Raw genomic sequence first — 20483 nt, forward strand, 5'->3', positions numbered from 1 at the left:
CTTATCTTCCCCAGATAAGATGCCCCAGTGACTGCCTGCTGGCTGGGAAAGTTACCCCGCCCCAATTAGGGAGAACTCAGGACAGGTTGTGCCACAGTCTAGAAGTGAAATTTCCGGTGAGCTGCCCGCAGCGCCGTCCCATTCTCCCTGCTGCCCATTGTGAAAAGCTGGGCCAGCGCTTCCTTGTCGTAATTTTTAACTACCTGTTATAAAATTTATGGGTGGGTTTGTAAAAAGAAACGAGGTCCCTGCATCCGGCCTAGGGAACTGTTTTGCTTACTATGGAGGAAGTTTGGGGAAGGCATGAGGTATCCCCTCTTGGTCCGGGGAGAGGCACCCAGCCATTGAGATTCCCATGCCAGCTTGATGCGGGACCAAGTGGAGAGCTGCTGGCCTTCAAATCTCCAGCCCGTGGGGAGAGTGACCTGGCTGCAACCCCTCCCCCGGCAAATAGTCTCTATGGGGGAATTTATTCTGGATTCACCTTCAAAATTACGGGTCTGGAAAAACAGGCTGCTCGAAATTTTAGCACAGAAGGTGGAATTCAGGGCAGTAAAAGGTTATTTTTTCAGGCCTCAGTAGTACATCCCAGCTGCCCAGACACTGAATCAGAAAATTTTTCTGAGAAAGGCAGGTGGGTGTGGGCAATCTAAAAGACTTACTGCCTTGCACCCCTCCCCCCAAAAAGGAAGTAGAGACCAAGATCTTGGGCTTTAATTTTATTTTTAATTGTAAAAAGATTCCAAGTAAGCCACCATTTGAACTGGGAAGTGAAACTAGGGATGGTCTTGGGGAAAAATGTTTTTCTCTCTAAGAAAGGGACCCCGGGATGAGGGTCGTTTTGAGGGTCCTAGAAGTTGCCCCCAACTCTCACCTCTCCTGCTAAACTGCAGGATTGCCCAGGGTAGGTCTAGTCCCCTAGGTTCTTCAGACCACTCCAGGTCAGGTCTGGTTGGATGGTTGCCAGTGGTCTTAGACTACTTACTATTCCTGTCTAGGGTGGAGTAGGGGTTTTCAGGGGTACCCCATAGAGGGGATGTTGTTCTCTTCCAAAAAAAAAAAAAAAAAGGAAGGGGTAGGGAGGCACCCTTTCAATCCCTGCAACTCACCAGCCATCACTGCCTCAAGGCCACAAATCTTTGCAAAGCTTTGAATTCCCCCTGATCCAACCTTAATGCCCCCATTTATTAAGGACAATATTTAAAACTCGGCAAGCCAGGAGAAGCAACCGACCCTCCGTGCTTGAAGCTTTCTTTCGTCTGGGCGTCCGCCCTCAGCTCTTTTCGCGCTCGCCTGCAGCAGCCCGGCCCGTGGGGAGTGGGCGGTGGGTGGGGGTAAGGGTGGGGTGGGGGTCCGGGGATGCTCCCTCTACGAGAGAATTGGGTAAACATGGCGACCGCGGCGCCCATTTGCACACGCTACACAAATGCATCGCATTCCCGGTTGTTTGCAGAAAATTTACAGCTGAGTAATAAAAGTTTACGATCGACTCACAAGTTGGATTGGCCACAAGAAGTCATGTGGATTCCATCCATGAACGTGAACTTTTTATTGTGGTTTGTCCGTTCCGAGCGCTCCGCAGAACAGTCCTCCCTGTAAGAGCCTAACCATTGCCAGGGAAACCTGCGCTGGGCGCTCCCTTCATTAGCAGTTTTTTTTTAATTAATCTGATTAATAATTATTTTCCCCCCATTTAATTTTTTTTTCTTCCCAGGTGGAGTTGCCGAAGCTGGGGGCAGCTGCGGAGGGTGGGGACGGGAGGGGAGAGACAGAAGTTGAGGGCATCTCTCTCTCCCTTCCCGACCCTCTGGCCCCCAAGGGGCAGGAGGAATGCAGGAGCAGGAGTTGAGCTAGGGAGCTGCAGATGCCTCCGCCCCTCCCCTCTCCCAGGCTCTGTCTCCTGCCCCCTTCTTGCAACTCTCCTTAATTTTGTTTGGCTTTTGGATGATTATAATTATTTTTATTTTTGAATTTATATAAAGTATATGTGTGTGTGTGGAGCTGAGACAGGCTCGGCCGCGGCAAAGAATGAGGGAAGACGAGAAAGAGTGGGAGAGAGAGAGGCAGAGAGAGAGGGAGAGAGGGAGAGTGACAGCAGCGCTCGGTAAGTGTTTCCTTATTGGTTCAAATATGTAACTAATGGTCCGTAGCTGGGTGGCGGTTTCAAGATAAGGACAGCAGCGGCTTGTCTTGGTTAGGGAGTAGAGGAGGATGGCGAGAGGGTGGGCGCGTATGTAGTAATGGGGAGGAAAAGTAGCGGGTGGGAGAGAAATGGGGTTAAACTGGAATACTGGTAACTGGTAGTGGGGCGATTGTGTTGTCCTGATGTCACTGTGTGCCAAGTTGGGGGTGGAGGGGCAAGGGAACAGCACCTGTGGGGCTCAAGCTGGCGGTCTAGGGCGCCAGCTTTTACTGCCCACTGTGTCAGTACCTGCTTATTATAGATCTTCGGGTCTCGGCTAATGGAACTGGGTCGGAGGAGAACTGGAAGCTCAAGCTCCAGGCGGTAGAGAGAACCTAGAGGCTGTACCCATTGCCCCCTAAGCAAAGTCAGCCCCCCAACCCCCAAACAAACTTTCCAGCGTCCCCTCCCTGTCTGGCAGCCTCCTCCCTCCCAGAGAGCGCGACTCCTAGAGCTCACACATGCGCAGTGTGGGCCCAGGGCCGGGCCGCCGAGCAGGAAGCGGGCGCATCTAGGCTGCCGGCGGGGCCTGTTAATTGGCAATTAGGGGGGAGGCTGGTGGCTGGTGCGCGTCAGCCAAGAGGAGAGCGTCTGCCCACCCCCTGCTCCCGCCCCCACTCGGGCGGATGGAAGGGTGGGAGGTCCCCTGCGTTGGGTAGAGGGTGGAGGGTGGGGGTGGGGGATGCAGTACTCAAAAGCCATCTTGTGCTTGGAGAAAGAGGCCTACCGGCTTTCCCTTCCCGGGTCCGGCGCGCCTCACCCCCAACCGCGGCCATCCCAGCCGGGATGCCCACTGGACCGGGATGCCCGCTCGCCACGCATGGCTGCTCTAGGCTAGGACCTGCCTCGCCTAGGGCAGAGGTGGGAATGGGGAAGGCCCTAAGCTGGGCGGGGACAGGCCCAGTCCTCCTGGCAGGGTCTCCTAGGTGCTGTGGAGGCAGTGAGGATTCCGGGGGCTGCTGGCTTATGGGGTAGGGGCGTCAGCCTGGGGCGGCGGGAGAGTCCTGGGCACTCGGGATCTCTCTAATAATTGGTGCTAATGGCCTGTTGTATAGTCTTAACCCGACGCATATGGTTTCATAACACAGTGGCTTAATTTCTTCCAAATGTACATGGCCCTGAATGTGTTGCAGTTTGATATATGACCCCGGCCCGGGTCTGAGGCTCCAAGGCGGCCCCTATAAGTGTGAATTTCTGTTTATAAAGGGCGACGCACACGCAAACGCCTACACACCCAGGCAGACACACCCAGAGGCGTGGGGGAGCGTATTCCAGACGAGGTCCTAGAGAGCCTGAGGGCCAGACTCACCTTCAATCTAAGCCAAGACACCCCCCCACCCCCACCCTCTCCCAGAGGCGCGACTGGGATTCTGCGCCAAGTCCCAGTGGGGGAGGGGATCGCTCCACGATTTCCTGTTTAAACCCTGACCCGTCGCCTGTGGGGGGCCGGGGGAGGGGGAAGAAACCTGTTTTTATCACATTCTTAAAAATACAGTTTGCATTCAGATCAAACCGCTTGGGCCCGAGCTGACGGTGAATTTTATCTCCCCTCCCCCCACAACCGCCTTCCCTTCCTTTTCTGCCCCCCCAAAAATTCCCCTTTCTCAGCCAACATAAAGGCCTCTGAGGTATTCTCCCGGGGAAAGAAATGGCATTTTCTCTCCCCCTCCCCCCCCCCTCAGTAGGACTTGTGTGTCGGCAGAGGCGTCTGACGAGGGGCTAATTTCGCGTTCCTTGTTTACGATCGAGAAAAACGCTTGGCTCTCCCCAAATGGGCCCAGCCCGCCGCCTGCTCCGGCTGCCGCGCGCTCTCCCGCCGCTCAGGCACGGCCCGGGGGCTGACGCCCCGGAGATCCAGCCTGCGGCAGGCGGGAACTCGAAGTCTGTGGGACCCGAAAAGGGCAAAGGGAGTGCGGTGGGACACTGGAGGGGCCCGAGAGGCCCGAAAAAGGGAGCTTTTCTCCTGGCGTAATGTGGGAATCGCCTACCGGTGAGGCCTCTATTTCTCTCTTTCGCCTGTATTTTGTCTGCCCCCGCCCCTGTGGATGGCCGCTGATGGGGGTGGGGTGGGGGTGGGAACACAAGTGTCCTTTGTCCGTCCCCGAAAGAAAACCTTTTCCAGAGAAGGCCATTCAGGCCAGTGGAGATTCACCTGGAATATTAGAAGGGCCCCCTCCCACCCGAGAGGCGGGCCTGGGCGAGGCTAGGGTGTTTATCTCAATCCTGGAACGACCTGAGTGTGTCCACAGTGAGATTTGGGGGTGCTAGAGTTCGAGGTTGGCCGCTTAACAGCACCATCCTGAGGTGTCTTTATATAATATTTTAATTGATTTTCTGTTCCTTCCTGGCTAGAGCCCTGCAGCTCCCCCACCCCCATCCTATGCCCCTCACCCCTAGACCCATCCTCACAAGACAGAGGCAAGGAGAGAAGGCAGAGCAGCAGCGACCGGCCCTCTGTTTTCATTTTCCACCCTGGCCAGGGGATAAACTGGACCCCAGTGGACTCCAACACCAACTCTCTGCTTCCCAGTTACTTTCGATTTTCTTTCCCTTCTCCTTCTTTCTCTCCTTCTCTGGCATTCAAACAGAAGCACAAGAGGATCCACCAGTGGCAACTCTCAGCCTCCTTGCAGGCCACATTGCCTGCTGACGTGGTCCTTACTGCAGGATAGCCCTTCCGTGATTATCTAATAATAGCCAGGGTGGCTGAGAATAGAATCTGGCTCAAGGACTCTGCACACCCCAGGCAGAGACACTGAATCTGTGGGTCAGGGCCTGGCAACATTCCTTGAAGCCTCCGGCTCTGAGCCCACTCTTTGGGCACCCTTAGGCCTGCCTGCTCTCCTTACAAGGGGCTTTGTCAGCCCTGCCATCCGCTGTATTTCACCTGCGGGTTCCTAGCTAAGGAGAAATGGGCAGAGCAAACCCTTTCTCTCCCTGGTCTGACAGTTGTGATCCCGACAGAATGCAACCTTGTTTAGAGAAGGCGACCTTGTTGGGTTGGCTGTTGTGTTCTGAAACCAGGCTTGGGAGTGTTATGTATTTATTATATACAGGCTCAAATGTACAGACTCAGGCTTATGCATGAATATATACAGACTCATATTTCCTTGGTGGTTAATTGTATATTACCATGCCTATATTCGCTCAAACACCATTTTATGTGCATGCAAAATTTTGTTAACCCTCACTAGATGAGAATGAGCTCATGGAGGCACCGGGTGCACTGAGCAGGCCCTCTGTGCATGCTCTGCTGGAAATATGTGTGCACTGGAATCGGAGTATGCAGGTTCCAGTAACCAATGGATGCCATAAAGGCTTTCTCAGACTTTATTGCTTTTGTTGCCTAAGCAGCTGGACTGGGGAAATACTAAATCCCTTCTGCTTTCTCTCCACACCTTCTAGCAAACTCTCCCAACTTACGAAGTATTTTACAAGGGAGACCAGTTGTCTTGAAATTGAGTTCTGCGGGACTCTTTTCACGGGCGTGGTGGGTCTGCAAGCAGTTCTGAGTAGACAGGGACCTGGCACTGGAAGCCTCCCTGGGGCGATGAAGGGATAAGAGTGGTTAATAGGGTGGCCTCTAGACAGTGGTCTGGGGCGGCTGCTGGCCAGGGTGCTTGGAGAAGCTGGTGGAAAAGGCAAACCAGAAGGGGTAGGGATGCAGTGAATATGTTTCTCCCCCTGCTTGCCCCAGCCGGCCACTCACCCCACCCCAGCCCGATTTGCCTGCATCCATGGTGGCGGATTGGGAGTTCTCCAAGGTCCCCCAAATACCCAGATCTGGTTGCTGGATGAACTGCATTTTAATCCTCGTCAATATCTGAGCCAGGGCGAGACCTGGTCAGGGAGAAGGCTGGTCCGAGCAGCGTGGGAGAGGACGCTGGGACCGCCGCCTGTGGCCTAGAGCACTGAGTATGGGCTACCGAGGCTGAGAATTAATGGGCTTTCTTTCCCAGCCTTTTTCCCTTCCAGAGACACAAAAAGACAGAGCAGAGGGGAAATATCAATGTCAGTGGAAAATCCCAAAAAAGAAAGCAGGGACCAGAGTGGGGCTGGAGGGGTTTTCCACCACTCTCTAGGTGATCGGGTTCCTCCCAAGACTCTTGTCCAGACAGGCTGCACCAAGAGATGTGCAGCTTTCTTCCACCCTTCACGGAGGGCAGCCTTAGGCTTTCTGGGCCTTGCTTACCCCGGGCACTGGGGTGACATTACCTCAGGATTGTGCCCCTCGCCCAGCCCATGGCCTCTGCCATGGTGCCGCTGCCGCTCCTGTTTATTGTGTCTGTGAGTTGTTTACTTGTTTTGTCTGCTGCCACCCTGCGTCAGAAACCCGCCAAACCAGCGAACTCGCCCAGGAGAACAAAGTACAGTGCTATCCCCGAGCTCCCTCCCCTTTCCAGCAACCCCCTCCTGCCCTTACAAGCTCCTGCATTCTCCCTTTCTGAGGGGAAGAAGCAGAAATAGTCTTAAAACAGGGCAGCTGTTTATAGGGTCAGGGGAATTATGGGGACACCATAAACCTCCGGGTGTCCCTGTGGTGGAGAGACTTCTGAGCAGCCCGTCCCTTGCCTAGGCTTTTCTTCCTTTCCCTGGTAATCACTTGGTTAAGGGGGCCACACTCACTGAGAAAGTTGAGCCCACCCCCGTCAACCCAGTCCCCCACTACCTCACTTCTTTTTGCAGGAGTTTCCCTGAGACCGGGTTGTTGGGTTTTAAATCAGAGTAATGCTAGTGGATTCATAAAGCTAGATATAGCATGTCATTCTCCTCCCACACTCCCTTCTCCTCAGCCACCCAAAATTGCAGTGAATTTAAGCAAATCCTACAAAATTAAATTGCCCTTTTGCTAAAGATCCTATATGTTTCCAATCTCGCCAGGTGTAGAGTCAGATAGTTGGCTTTTGGCCTTTAATTTTGCTCCTGGCTATTAAATTTAAAAGAGTATCATTCAAGTAAGTAATATTCTCATTTCTAAAATTAATTTTCCCTTCCCAGTCTCTCTCTGTCTCTCTTTTTGCCAGCACAGATTAAATGGTTCTTTCAGATCTGCAAACAATAAAGGATAAAATTATTTATAGGGAAATGAGGATGCTGTTTTATTGTTGGCTTATTGTTCCAGAACATAACAACATTTTATTTTCAAGCAGGAGAAGCTAGACCAGGGGGAGAAAAAGGGGGAAAGGAAAAAAACATGAAGGGAGGGCGGGAACCCACACACAAAACTCCTGCCATGTATAACTGGTAGGACATTTACAATTTCTATATGACAACTCACTGTGACATCATAAATACCAAGTTCTTGAATTTTATAATTCTCATGAACCTCTCAAATAGGTCCAAGCAATGCTTCATGTGGAGGGGTATAGAAGAAGCCAGGAGGCTGGGGATCCCTTGACCCAGTGCAGAGCAGCACACCCCCTATTGTGGCTTCTTCTTCATGGGACATCCTCTTGAGGCCCTATTCTGGGGGCTGAAAATATTCTGGATATTCTGGATTTTAATTTTTCTCCTGGGCCAAGCAGGGCCACTTGCTTTGTCCCCCTCAAGTGTCCCTAGGCATCTAAGCTTTCTCCCCATTCCCAGCTCAGAGAGCTATGTCCCCAGGCTCTCCCCAAGCCCCCTCCTGAGCTGATACTCAGCTGCTTGGAATAGAGGTGGGAGGCTTGGGCGCCAGCCCCCAAAAAGCCAGAAATGATTTTTTCCAGATGGAGCTGGAAGGGGGCTCAGGGTTGAGCATGATGGGGTAGAGATGTTTGGGACCTATTTTACGTTAACCTTAAGTCAGAGAAGTGAAGTGAGAAGCCAAACAAATGCCAATGTGAGAGTTTGTGTCTGCTGATGGTAGCAGCAATAAGTGAAGTGCTGGTTAGGAAAGGTCAGGCAGAAATCTGGAAAGAAAGAGGGAAAGGAAATGTGACATGAGTTAGCAGAGCCCCTCCATATACCTTTCTTCTCCGTTTAATTGCAATAAAGCAAAAGTAGCTCGGGTAGCCTCTCAACCTCAGCTTAAAAGAGGAGTCACCAGCGCAGGCCTCGGAGGTATTTGGGGGCAGTTCTCAGCAGCTTAACATGCTCAATCTGGCCTCTTCCTCCTTTCCTCCTCCCTGCTGATTCCCCAGCTCCCTTCAACTGGTCAGCCCGGGCCCTGTCCCCAAAATATTAGCACCCCAAAATGGAATCAATTTCTGCGTTAGATGTGTCAAATTTCACTTCTCTCCATGCCTAAACTTTGAAAGGAGGAGTGTTCCTTTTTGGAATGTGGTGTGTGTAGGGGGGGCAGGTATGTGTTCAGACAGCTTCCCCCATCATATCTATGGGAAACTGAAGCCCCTTAGGTGAGCCATGCTTTAGTGTTCCCAAGCAGCATTCCCTGCATTCAGGTTCTCTGGCAGACCAGGAGGCTCTCTTTGCGATCTGATTCTTTGACTAGGAGTTCCATGGAGATCAAAGGAGCTTATTTATACACAAAACACCAGGCATTTGGAGTAGAATTTATTTTTAATTTCTAAATAAAAAAGTCTAATAATAGACCAATCGGGCCAACTAAACAGTCGCTCTAGAACAGCAAAGCCTTAACAAAATAGTGTGATTGTGAGGGGAGCTGAGCAATTACTGAAACTCGGCTTTCTCCGTAACAGGGATTTTAACCCTCGTCCAGTGGCACAAAAGGGGCCGGCGGGGCAACCGCTCTTCTCGTGCTCAGAAAAGTGAGAATTGGGGGTGGTGGGGGCAGGGTCGGGCAGCTACGGTCGCGTCCAGGCAGCTGAGCACCCAGGCCAAGCGCTGAGGCGGAGCACTGAGTCCTGCGGCTCCAGTGCTTGGGTCCCTGAGCAGCCTCCGCAGCCTCCGCAGGCACCGAGCTGTAGCTGCGGCGCAGCAGCCAGGAACGGAGTGTGTGTATCTGTGTGCGAGGGTGGGTGAGTCACAAACATCCGCGCAGAGTTGGGGGATCTGGGGAGAGAGAGGAAACAGAGAGAACACAACTCAGGGGGACCTCTGGAAAATATTGTCCCCTAATAAAAATTCCAGATCTCATCCCGCTCACTTCAAATATCCCTCCCCAAGAAATTAATATATTTCCCAGAGCTGAGTGGAACGCAAAAGTCAGCAAGGTGAGGCCTGCCCACGAACCTCTTCAGGCTGGGCCCACCCTTTCCCCAGTTCAAAGCTCACAGGCCCCCAGGCTTTCCCTGGCCTAAAGCGGAGTAAGGCTGGAGTGGTAGCTTTTAACTTGCCTAGGGAAATTCCCAAGTGCCCAGGCTGCAATGCCACCCTTATCCTTGGGGACTCCAGGCCAGTGACTGCACCCCACTCAGGTCCAAGGCGCAGGCAGTAAATTTCTCTCCTATAATTAGCGCTATCAAAAGCATGTGTTTTGCACTGGGGAGGACTGGAGTGGCAAGTGGCAACTTTTCCCCTGTATTCTTTTTGTGTGTTTTTTTAATTCTGTTTTTGAATCCACTAATTAAAGCCTCTCTCAAAGTGAAAATCTGCTCTTGACACCAAGCCCCTTCCGAATGCCTGATTTGGGAGGCCAAGGGGCCAGAGCAGCAGCAAGGAGACCTGCAAGCCTGATGGGGTTGGCGGGGGGGTAGTGTTCTCTGATTTCTCTAGGCTCGTTTTATAGAAACAAAGAACAAGTTCTCTCCCCTCCTTCCCAAGACTTGTGCATATTTACAGAGCACAACTGCAGTTTTAATAAAACATCTGTTCTTGCTTCTGCTGATGAGTTTCCGTAATTGTTTTCAGACAAATTTAACAGGAAAATATAAATATATTTAGAAAACTCTAAGTCCTAACTTTCCCCCTATAGACAGCCATTCTTTTGCCAAAAAAATTAAAAATAAAATTAACATGAAATGGGAAAAGGAAAATATAATCCAATGGAAGGAAGATCGGGCTCATCTGACCTGCTCTCCCCCCTTGGAGCGAATCCTTTCAGCAAATTTCAGCTACATAATTAAAGATCTAAGAGAAAGAAGAGGGCTTCTTTCCTCAGGAATGAAAGGTAATGGAGGGGAGTGTGTTGAAAATTAATTTTGCCAAAAGTCTTTAAGCAGTGGAGGAATTTATTTGTATTTCTGTTTCCCCTTCTCTCCCCCTTCCAGCATTTCTGCCTTTTTCACCTAGCAGCTGGTTTCTGTTCATTATAAATCGGCGAGACCTTTCAGTCTCTGCCCTCTGTTTAGGAACGTCATAAAACACTTAACTTTCCGGGGCTGAGGCTCACATTCTGCTTCTCAGGTCACCAATCCCCCTGAGCCCACCGCCTTTAGGCCCCAATAGAGAATCTCCCCAACTTTGGGGCCCCTTTCCTCTCCAGACATGGTTGAGGAGGGGCTCAAGGAAACCTAGGCATCCTTGCTGGGGGCTGTAGTCCATGCTGCCTGGGAACCCCCTTCTTTCTTCCAAGGTCCTTCCCTCCCCCACCCAGACATAAAAGAGATTTTTAAATACATAGAAAATCAACACTCACTGAAAGCGAAACCTCATTAAGACATCCTATCTTCCATCATTCAATTTGTTGTACATTGCAACAATTTAATATCTTGAAGGAAATATCACTGACATGATTTATCCCTCTAGCAATCTCTCTTTCTCTGAAACTGGGGTGGGGGGGGGACGGAGTTGCTCTCTCTTCCGGCCTCTTCTACTTGTTACACCATTACATTACCCTCAGGGCAGAAAGGAGGCTGGGAACTCTGAGACAGGCTACTTGTGTCCAGGGGTGCACTGACTTGTTCCCTAGCTCAGCCCCCAGAGTACTCCTGCCTTGTTGTCTCTCCCCCACCTCTTGCCCTCCAGGGGGCCTAAAACCTCAGCCAGCTGTTAGAAACCTCTGCTCAGGCATGCCATGAATTCGAGGACAGCTGGATTATAGGGCAAAAAGCAACTCACATTGGTGTCTATGTTTGTGTACCTGCCAAGTCACCCCAAAACAAGATAACTCATCTAAAATTTTTTTTTCTTAATTTAAAAATCCTCCTCTACCCTTTCCCCTTCATTTCCTTGGTGAGAAGAAAGTGTGGTCTAGGAGGAGGAACCTTTATAATTATAGGAGTCTTTCCCCTTCCCTTCCAAATACCGACAAATTTCTGTCCTTTCTATGGGATTGGGGCTGTATTTTTAAAAACCAATACATATTGTCTGACAGGAAGACTCTTCAACCCCCTAACGAGGTTCGTGTATTAACTAACGTGTTGTCTCCACCAGCTCCTGCACACTGTCTGCTTTTGGGTTCAAAACTTTATTTTTCCCTCCTAGCGACACTCCAGGGAAACCTTAACGTTACAGAAGATGAATAAACGAGTTTTTTTCTCAGCATAGTCCCGTTTATGGCTTTATTGCTACCCATTGATTACTACGCTTTGTTACACAGAAGGAAAAGATCATAAAATCCCGCGACATCCGGGTTCTTGTTATAACCAGTTTTCCCCCCCCCAACCCACCCAAAAATGGTGTGTGTGGGGGGAGAATATGAGCTTTCACTGCTCCCTGCACACTCCCCACTACCCCCCTTTGTCAACTCAAAGCATTTTCAGCCTATATCACGATATCAAATTAAGTTTGGACTAATCAGGAGAAAACCCCCATCTGCACACTTTCCGCTGTTTCAGTTCGCCTACTGTGGCTCTCTCAGAAGCCTGGGATTCAGCGGCCTTTCCGTAACCATCCCTTCCTTTTTTTTTTTTTTTAGCCTCAAGATGGGGGGAAAAATGGGGGTTGAGGCTGCTGAGAGGCCCATCCCCACCAGGGGTGATGGCACTTGGGTGAGAGCTCCTTAGAACCCCTTTCTGAAGTCTCCAAGCCTCATAGCTCAGGTCCAGGGGCGCCTCCACTGGCGGTGCCCTGAGTCTGGAGGGGGCAGGGGCTTCTGACCAAGGCAGGGGCTTGAGCTTGCAGGAAGCCAACTGTCCATCAGAGCCCCACCAGCCTTCTCTTTCTGGCTGGATCCTATGTGAATTACCCCACCGGCCCTCACTGGCTCCAAATCATAAATTCTCACCAACATAAACAGGAGTTGATGTCTCTAGAAAGATTCTCAGAGTTTTCGTTCTTCCTTTCTCTCTCTCTCTCTCTCTCTCTCTCTCTCTCTCTCTCTCTCCCCCCCCCCCCCCCTCTGGTGCCACCTCCCTACATTTTACTTCTTTTTTCTCCTTTTTCTATTGCATTTTTATACATTTGCCCTTTTAGGCAGAAATGCTGGAAGAGTTTTCCCAAAAGAGGGGTCCTGAGGAGGAGGCAGAAGGGAACCAGGAAGCAAAGGAGAGCAGATGCGTGGTCCGTTTGCCCACTTCAGCTCTGCCACTGTACCCTGAAGTCTTGCCCCTTTAGACCTAGTTGTTCCCCACATCCCTCCTACATTCAAGACTCTCAGCCACACTCTACTTACTCAGGGGAACAGGTTTTATGAAATTTCTTTCTACTTTTGATTTTTTTTTTTTTAATTATTGGAGAAAAAAATACTAGTTTAGTGATGGGACTCACTCCATGGAGTGTCAAACCAGGATTTCCTGCAGGATTTCTGGGGACCCCCTCCTGTGCTGGGAGGGAGTTCCTCCTTCCTCCAATGGAGAAATCAGGATGTAATTTTACAAGGGGGCAGATATAAAAGATGAAACCAGATTGAAAATACAGGGATTTATCTAGCCCTGGCTCTGGCCACAGCACAGCAAAGTTAACTGGGGCTAAGAGATTTCCTGGGAGTACAGCTCTCCTTACCTAAGTCCCAAGGCCCTGCTCAGGGATGTGCACCCCTCTTTCACCACCAAACCAGTTCCCCTACATACATATTTTTAAAAGAAATCCAAGTCTTACTTTCAAAGCACACACTTAGTCTCAACTAGGGAATCAACAGAAGCAGAAGCGATTTTTTTCCCCCTTCTTGACATCTGGCTTGCGATTGGCTGGGAGGGGGTCAGCTGACTTTGTCATTTTGTCTGTCCTGGATTGGAGCCGTCCCTATAACCATCTAGTTCCGAGTACAAACTGGAGACAGAAATAAATATTAAAGAAATCATAGCCCGACCAGGTAAAGGCAAAGGGATGAATTCCTACTTCACTAACCCTTCCTTATCCTGCCACCTCGCCGGGGGCCAGGACGTCCTCCCCAACGTCGCCCTCAATTCCACCGCCTATGATCCAGTGAGGCATTTCTCGACCTATGGAGCAGCCGTTGCCCAGAACCGGATCTACTCGACTCCCTTTTATTCGCCACAGGAGAATGTCGTGTTCAGTTCCAGCCGGGGGCCGTATGACTATGGATCTAATTCCTTTTACCAGGAGAAAGACATGCTCTCAAACTGCAGACAAAACACCTTAGGACATAACACACAGACCTCAATCGCTCAGGATTTTAGTTCTGAGCAGGGCAGGACTGCGCCCCAGGACCAGAAAGCCAGTATCCAGATTTACCCCTGGATGCAGCGAATGAATTCGCACAGTGGTGAGTTTTACAGCTCCGAGATATAAATTAAATAAACTGAACTGGCTTTATGACCGGCTTCCCTAGAAGAACGGGCGGAGAGAGTTTTTTATGGCCCCATAAAAACAATCACGCTCGTCTCCTTGCCGAGACAGGGCCCCCTCTTCTGCCCCCTCAGCTTGCCTCCCGCTCGCTTGCAGGGGCCTGGCCCCCTTGGCCCCTGACGGATTGGAGGTCTCCAAGACAAGCTGAGGGGGCAGGAACAGGGCAGGGGATGAAGGGAGGGAGCAGAAGATGGGGGAGCCCCCCAAAGCGGAATCAGTCTGAGGAGAAGGGAGGGGGAGAGGAGAGGCAGAGAAGTGGGGAGAAGTTTCCAAGAAACTAGGATACTTGGGGAGATGGTGGAGCCCAGTCCTTGAGAAAGGGGGCCCTCATCCCCATTATCTGGGATTTTTCAAAAATCAGCTTTTAGACTTGCAGCTTTCCGTTTGCCTTTTGCCCCGCCCCCCCACCCACCCCACACACCTTTCTTTGGGACACACACGTCCCACCTATGGGAGGTCTGAACGAAGTTGGGGTCCTGGCTGTACCCCCAGTGGGGGTGGGGCAGGGCAAACGGGAAAAGGCTAGAGCCCTAATGGGGCTGCGAGCTGCTGGCCAGGTTGGGAGGGTCAGGACTTTGCTAGGCGAAATAGTCTGCAGAGGACGCCTTGCTGATTGCTTTTAGTGTGTTTTGTGCCCGGATCTTTAGGGGTCGGCTACGGAGCGGACCGGAGGCGCGGCCGCCAGATCTACTCGCGGTACCAGACCCTGGAACTGGAGAAGGAATTTCACTTCAATCGCTACCTAACGCGGCGCCGGCGCATCGAGATCGCCAACGCGCTTTGCCTGACCGAGCGACAGATCAAAATCTGGTTCCAGAACCGCCGGATGAAATGGAAAAAAGAATCCAATCTCACGTCCACTCTCTCGGGGGGCGGCGGAGGGGCCACCGCCGACAGCCTGGGCGGAAAAGAGGAAAAGCGAGAAGAAACAGAAGAGGAGAAGCAGAAAGAGTGACTAGGACTGTCCCTGCCACCCCTCTCTCCCTTTCTCCCTCGCTCCCCCCCAACTCTCCCCTAATCACACACTCTGTATTTATCACTGGCACAATTGATGTGTTTTGATTCCCTAAAACAAAATTAGGGAGCCAAACGTGGACCTGAAAGTCAGCTCTGGACCCCCTCCCTCACCGCACAACTCTCTTTCGCCACGCGCCTCCTCCTCCTCGCTCCCTTGCTAGCTCCTTCGCGGCTTGTCTGCAGGCCCCTTTCCCCGTCCAGGCCTTGGGGGCTCGGATCCTGAACTCAGACTCTACAGATTGCCCTCCAAGTGAGGACTTGGCTCCCCCAACTCCCTCGACGCCCCCACCCCCGCACCCCGTGCAGAGGGCCGGCACCCGGGCCTGGGGCCTCTGCTTCGGGCCTCAGGGCCCGGCTTGGCAGCCGGGGAGGGCCAGAGGCCCAAGGAGGGCGCGCCTTGGCTCCACACCAACCCCCAGGGCCTCCCCACAGTCCCTGCCCAGCCCCTCTGCCCCAGCAAATGCCCAGCCCAGCCAAATTGTATTTAAAGAATCCTGGGGGTCATTATGGCATTTTACAAACTGTGACCGTTTCTGTGTGAATATTTTTAGCTGTATTTGTGGTCTCTGTATTTATATTTATGTTTAGCACCGTCAGTGTTCCTATTCCATTTCAAAAAGGAAAAAAGAGGGAAAATTACAAAAAGAGAGAAAAAAAGTGAATGACGTTTGTTTAGCCAGTAGGATAAAATAAATAAATAAATAAATCCCCTCGTGTTACCCTCCTGTATAAATCCAACCTCTGGGTCCGTTCTCGAATATTTAATAAAACTGATACTATTTTTAAAAGTTTATACCGGGAATTCTGTTAATTCGCTCGCCCGCCGGCCTCGGGATGAGAGCTGGAGCAGGCTCCAAGCGCTCCCGCGCCTGCCCGCCGCCTGCAAGCCCACAGCCCTCTGCACTCGCCATCCCCGGAGCCCAGGCGCCGGGCCCGGCCTTCTGTTGGTTCTCGCGATCGCACTGAGGGCCTGGGAGGCCTCTCTGAGCTCCCTGCGCGGAGCAACACACACACCCTGCAGCAAAAAGGCCGCGTAGGATTTTGTTCCGGGGGGAGCCCGGATCAGTCGGCTTGGGCACCAGCTCCACGCAGGCCTTTCTTCCTGCCTGTGGCAGCCGGGATCCTCGGCGTCCGAACCCCGAGGCGCCCCGAAAGACCAGTAAAGAAGCACTATCCAGGCACCAGGGTCTCCTCCGCCCACTCCCGGGAGTTGGAGGCGGGGGGCGCCGTGAGAGCAAGCCCCAGGCCCGCGCCAAGCCGGCTGTTGCGAAACGTGGCGGAGGCGGAGAGCGGAGGGAAAGAGAAGATCGCGGGACTGGAGCCCTGTCGGCAGGGATTGAGCGATTCAAGGACATCTTGAGAGAGAAAGCCTGGAAACTGAGCTCTCGCCGGTTCTGGGACTCCTGACGTAGCCGGGACAAAATTCCTTCTTCATTACAGCTCCAGCCGGGCTGGTTCCTTACTCTTCTCTCCTCAAACGGGTGAAGAGGCGGGTGAGGAGCGCAGCCGGACCCTAACCATTTATCAACCCTGGCCTTCTTTCTCCAAGCCTGACCAGAGAAACCTGAGTGGGCCTACGGGGAGAGGTGTTGAGGGGGGTCTCCGGAGGGAAAAAATCCGCCAGAGTTTTCCAGGCCCTTCAGATTCCCTCCAGCACCCCCACCCTCGCCACCAGCGCCTCCACCAGTGAGGAGGGGGCCTTCTGGCAGGGGCGGAGATTTCCTGGGAAGAAGCAGGCGGGAAAGTATGAGATTTGGGGCTACTGGGGAAGAGGATGGGGCCGAATGGCTGCAGATACCCTGCGAAGGCTACCCAGGCGCCTGCCCTGCCCACCTCCCAGTCCGCCCCATTCCTCTTGGTAGCTCAGAAATTGCTCTCCTGTGGATCTTATGGATTCAGGTCCATGGAAAGCCTGGCCCAGAGACCTTTTCTCCAAAGGTCACAAAACGGGCCTTTTCCTCTGCCATGCTCACATAATATTTGTGGAGGCTTCAATCTTGCTTCTGCATGCCCTCAATTAACATCTATTTTCTGTCTAAAGCCTCTGGCATAGGTACCACATAAGGATCTCACACAGGGAGACAGAGCAGTCTTCTAGACCATTGTCTGCTCTGGCCGTGTCCACGCACACACTTGAAAATTGCCTTGTTGCCACTCTGGGGACCGTAGCATGGTGAGGTCTAGCCAACTCCACCTGGCTCCTCACCTCCAGATCCATCCCAGACAGCCCGGAGCACCCTCAGCTTCATGACCCCACTATCTTGTTCTGACCACTCAGGATCCCTCCTCCTGGGCGTCCTGTCTACCTCTCCAGAGGCTAATTCTACTTTCTCTTGCTGATAGGCACCTCTTCAGCAGTAGTGGGGCCTTAGGGCCTGCGAGGGACTTCTACCTTTGGTTTAGGGAACCTAAGTTAAACCCCTAAGGGTCTCCAGCCTGGACATGGGCCACCCTACCTAACTAAATCTCCTTTCCTCAGCCATTTTTGAAGATTGGAAGACCCTGGCGGTTGGGAGAACGGGGCTATTCATTACAAAAAGCACTCTGTGCATTATAGGTGGGGCCTCATCTTTTCCCAATTTTAAATAGAATTTAAAAGGCTAGCTCAGAGGTTGCTCCAACAACCAGCTTCTCCTTCACAGTGTAGGAAATTCAGCTACCGGAAAGCAAGCTGGTGCTCCAGGATGCAATTCCCCCATATAGGCACCAGGTGTCGCTGTGGGCTTGTTGTCCCGGCTACCCCCAATTCCAAGAACCATTTTTTTTCCTCCCCCTTCCTTCTTTCTCACTCCCTCTCCCCCTTGGTTGGGCTTTGCCAACATATCGAGATGCGTTTCGCCGGCTTCCATCACTAACCTCCCGGAGGTCATCAAGCCAAATTTATGAGTGGCCGCTCGAGTCACGTGACTCTATTTAAGGCTCCCTTATTTGGGAAGAGCGCATAGGATAAAGAAAGAGATATCTCCACCTATAAATTGTGCACTTTGGAGAACAAAAAACCCCTCAACTTCAAAGAGTCACAAATCACCCTTAATCAAAAAGGGTGCAGAAATTTTTTGGGCCCTCCCCGCCATGAGCTCCTACGTAGCCAATTCATTCTATAAGCAGAGCCCCAATATCCCTGCCTATAACATGCAAACTTGTGGGAACTATGGATCGGCCTCAGAGGTGCAGGCATCCAGGTACTGCTACGGCGGATTGGACTTAAGCATCACTTTCCCACCGCCTGCGCCTTCCAACTCTCTCCACGGGGTAGACATGGCTGCCAACCCCCGGGCTCACCCCGACCGCCCCGCCTGCAGCGCCGCGGCCGCTCCGGGACACGCTCTGGGCAGAGACGAAGCGGCTCCTCTGAACCCCGGGATGTACAGTCAGAAGGCGGCTCGCCCGGCGCTGGAGGAGCGAGCTAAGAGCAGTGGGGAGATCAAAGAGGAGCAGGCGCAGACAGGGCAGCCCGCCGGACTGAGCCAGCCACCGGCCCCGCCACAGATTTACCCGTGGATGACCAAACTGCACATGAGCCACGGTAAACTTTAGGACTTCATTTTGCGCGCTCGGGTCCGCCTGGGTTTTATAGGCCATGCGGGGCAAATAAAGAAAAAAAACCTGCGGCCATAAATTTTACGATCCAGGCATCAATGGCTCGTAAAACTGTCCACTAAAAGGCTTAGAGGCTGTGTGCGCCCAAATTTACGACGACATAATTGGATCATAGGAACAAAACGTGTATAAAAGGCAATATTCAATTTTTGGGGGAGAGGGAGGGAGTTAAAAAAATAGAGGGATCTGTAGGGTGAGGAGCGCGGGGCTCCAGAGCGGGGATCCCCCCGCTGCTCCCTCCCTCCCTCCCCTGCGGAGCCGGCTCCGCCGGCGCTCGCGGCTCCGGAGGATTCCAGCGACTCGGGAGGGGCGGAAGGGGGGTCCCCGGTGCTCGGATCTCGAGGGTGCTTATTGTTCGGTCCGAGCCTGGGTCTCCCTCTTCCCCCCAACCCCCCCTCAGCCCCTCCGGCTGCAGAGAGAAGGCTGCAGTGGAAAGTTTCCTGCCTGGGTGGAGGCGCCTCTCCCGGGGCTGGGCTGGGCCGGGCCGGGCCGGCCTGCCTGCGGCCCGCGGGGCCTGTCTTGCGGCTCTCCGCTCCTCTCCCTCCGGCCGCGGGTGGGGGTCTGGGGCTGGGGTGGGGATGGGGGAACGCTGCACGCTATTCACCCCTTCCTGGCTTGGGGTGGGGTTTATGTTCCAGAGACGGACGGCAAGCGGTCCCGAACCAGTTACACGCGCTACCAGACTCTGGAACTCGAGAAAGAATTCCACTTTAACCGCTACCTCACTCGCCGCAGGCGCATAGAGATCGCCAACAACTTGTGTCTCAATGAGAGACAGATCAAGATCTGGTTCCAGAACCGCAGGATGAAGTGGAAGAAAGATTCCAAAATGAAAAGCAAAGAGACTCTTTAGACGCAGCGGGGCAGGCCCGCAGAGCGCGCCCCTAGCTGGTTCTGGTCCCTGCGCCTTTCCTTTTCGCCTTTCCTCTCTCTATATTTCGGGGCGGGGGCAGGTGCTGGAGCACTGGGCTCCCGGACCTCACAGACAAAAGCGCTTTTCCTTGGCATTACGCATCCCTACTGACCCAGGGTTCCCGCGGGGCTGCCCGCGCTGCCCCCATCTCCCCTCAGCTCGGCTCAACTCGGTACCCGAGGCCCAGGGCAAGCTCCGTCGGCCTTCCCCGGAGGGCTGCGGCGTACAGGCTGGCGCTGAACGAACCTTGGCCTGGGCCGTCTCTCCGACTCTTAGCCTCAGCGCGGCCCTCCCGAGTTAAGGTGGGCCCGGCCCGCGCCACAGGACCCTCGCCCAACCCTCTAGCCTCGCCCTCTCCTTTGTTCCCGGCTGGACGGGTTAGACAGCCGCAGGCTGGCGAGAGTCTGGCCCCAGACTCGGGGTGCTTCCTTGTAGCGACTAAACTAGATTTTCACTTATAAATGATTTGCATATGAAAGGAGAACTTCGGTCTAGGGCCCCCACGGTTGCTCTATGCTTTCCAAACCTTATCTCCACAACCTCTTTCCCCCAAAACCCGGGAACCTCCCCAGCCTGCGCCTGCTGCATGCCCTCTCAGACCGGCAGCCCCAGCCTGCTAGCTAGCTCAACTATTGGGGTTTCCTGACACTGGACCCCAGCAAGTGGTCCTAGAGGCCCTTTGCTGTCCCATAGTCCCTGCCACGACTTTCTGTGCCCTCCTGACCCATTGCTGTTGTCCAACTATTTATTGACTCTGGGTCCTTCCTGAAACTATATTTTGTCATATCAAATAAAGACGAAGAGAGAACAGGACTACAGATGCAGTGGCTCCTGTCTGTCTGGGGCATGTATTGGGTAAAATTGTCTAAATGGGCTGTGAGGTGTAGAAGGAGACCCACAAACTTTAAGCCTCCCCTTTAAAACATTTTCTAGCTTCTAGGGGCAGTGAGTAGAGCAAGGTGAAATTGAGTTCCTTTCCTGATCCTTGGCTGCAACAAGAGCCTCTGGGGGAAGAGAAGGGCACCTAGGCCTCAGGTACTGGCTTTTCCCATGCTGTGGCTGTCCAAGGCCTTCACACTTCTGCACTCCATGAGGCCTCTGGACTGGCAGCATCCCCCACTGTATGCCAAAGCTCCGGTGCAGGAACCAGTGGCTCCGCCGTGCTCAGCCTCAGGCCCTTCTGGGCTTCTGAAGATCTTTCCTGGGCCTAGGTGGTCCCTGAGAGGCCTTGCTGGACAT

At 52.9% G+C, this 20483-nt stretch overlaps 4 protein-coding genes across 15 annotated transcripts in view; all 4 read left to right on the forward strand.

The window, feature by feature from the left end:
* HOXC6 (homeobox C6) overlaps positions 1-15521 on the forward strand; it is a 35993-nt gene extending 20472 nt beyond the window's left edge. The window contains exons 1-3 of one of the 8 annotated variants that reach the window (XM_065524322.2): positions 1579-2104; positions 13286-13631; positions 14362-15521. In XM_065524322.2, the coding sequence (XP_065380394.1) occupies positions 13478-13631; positions 14362-14669 (462 nt within the window). In that variant the 5' untranslated portion in view covers positions 1579-2104; positions 13286-13477 and the 3' untranslated portion in view covers positions 14670-15521. Of the gene's footprint in view, positions 1-1578; positions 2105-3865; positions 4173-13149; positions 13632-14361 lie in introns of those variants that run through there. The other 7 variants (XM_045365393.3, XM_065524325.2, XM_045365392.3 and 4 more) reach the window with 7 other exon arrangements.
* HOXC10 (homeobox C10) overlaps positions 1-20483 on the forward strand; it is a 184217-nt gene that overhangs the window by 30163 nt on the left and 133571 nt on the right. The gene's annotated exons all lie outside the window — the stretch shown is intronic.
* Positions 1579-20483, forward strand: part of HOXC4 (homeobox C4) — a 39403-nt gene continuing 20498 nt past the window's right edge. The window contains exon 1 of the mRNA XM_065524320.1: positions 1579-2104. The gene's annotated coding sequence lies outside the window, so the exon portion shown is untranslated. The remainder of the gene's footprint in view (positions 2105-20483) is intronic.
* On the forward strand, positions 15796-20062 carry HOXC5 (homeobox C5). Its single transcript, XM_005571056.5, has 2 exons — positions 15796-18257; positions 18970-20062. Exons 1-2 carry the CDS (start codon positions 17804-17806, stop codon positions 19182-19184), a joined length of 669 nt encoding a protein of 222 aa, XP_005571113.1. The 5' UTR covers positions 15796-17803; the 3' UTR covers positions 19185-20062.

Source organism: Macaca fascicularis, chromosome 11 (assembly GCF_037993035.2).
Source record: "Macaca fascicularis isolate 582-1 chromosome 11, T2T-MFA8v1.1".
NCBI classification, from domain to species: domain Eukaryota; kingdom Metazoa; phylum Chordata; class Mammalia; order Primates; family Cercopithecidae; genus Macaca; species Macaca fascicularis.

Bases quoted from the DNA above. Each gene is read 5' to 3' on its own strand.
- HOXC5 (XM_005571056.5), top strand. From the start codon at position 17,804: ATGAGCTCCTACGTAGCCAATTCATTCTATAAGCAGAGCCCCAATATC. The intron at 18,258-18,969 runs GTAAACTTTAGG...TTTATGTTCCAG, and splicing joins CAAACTGCACATGAGCCACG to AGACGGACGGCAAGCGGTCC.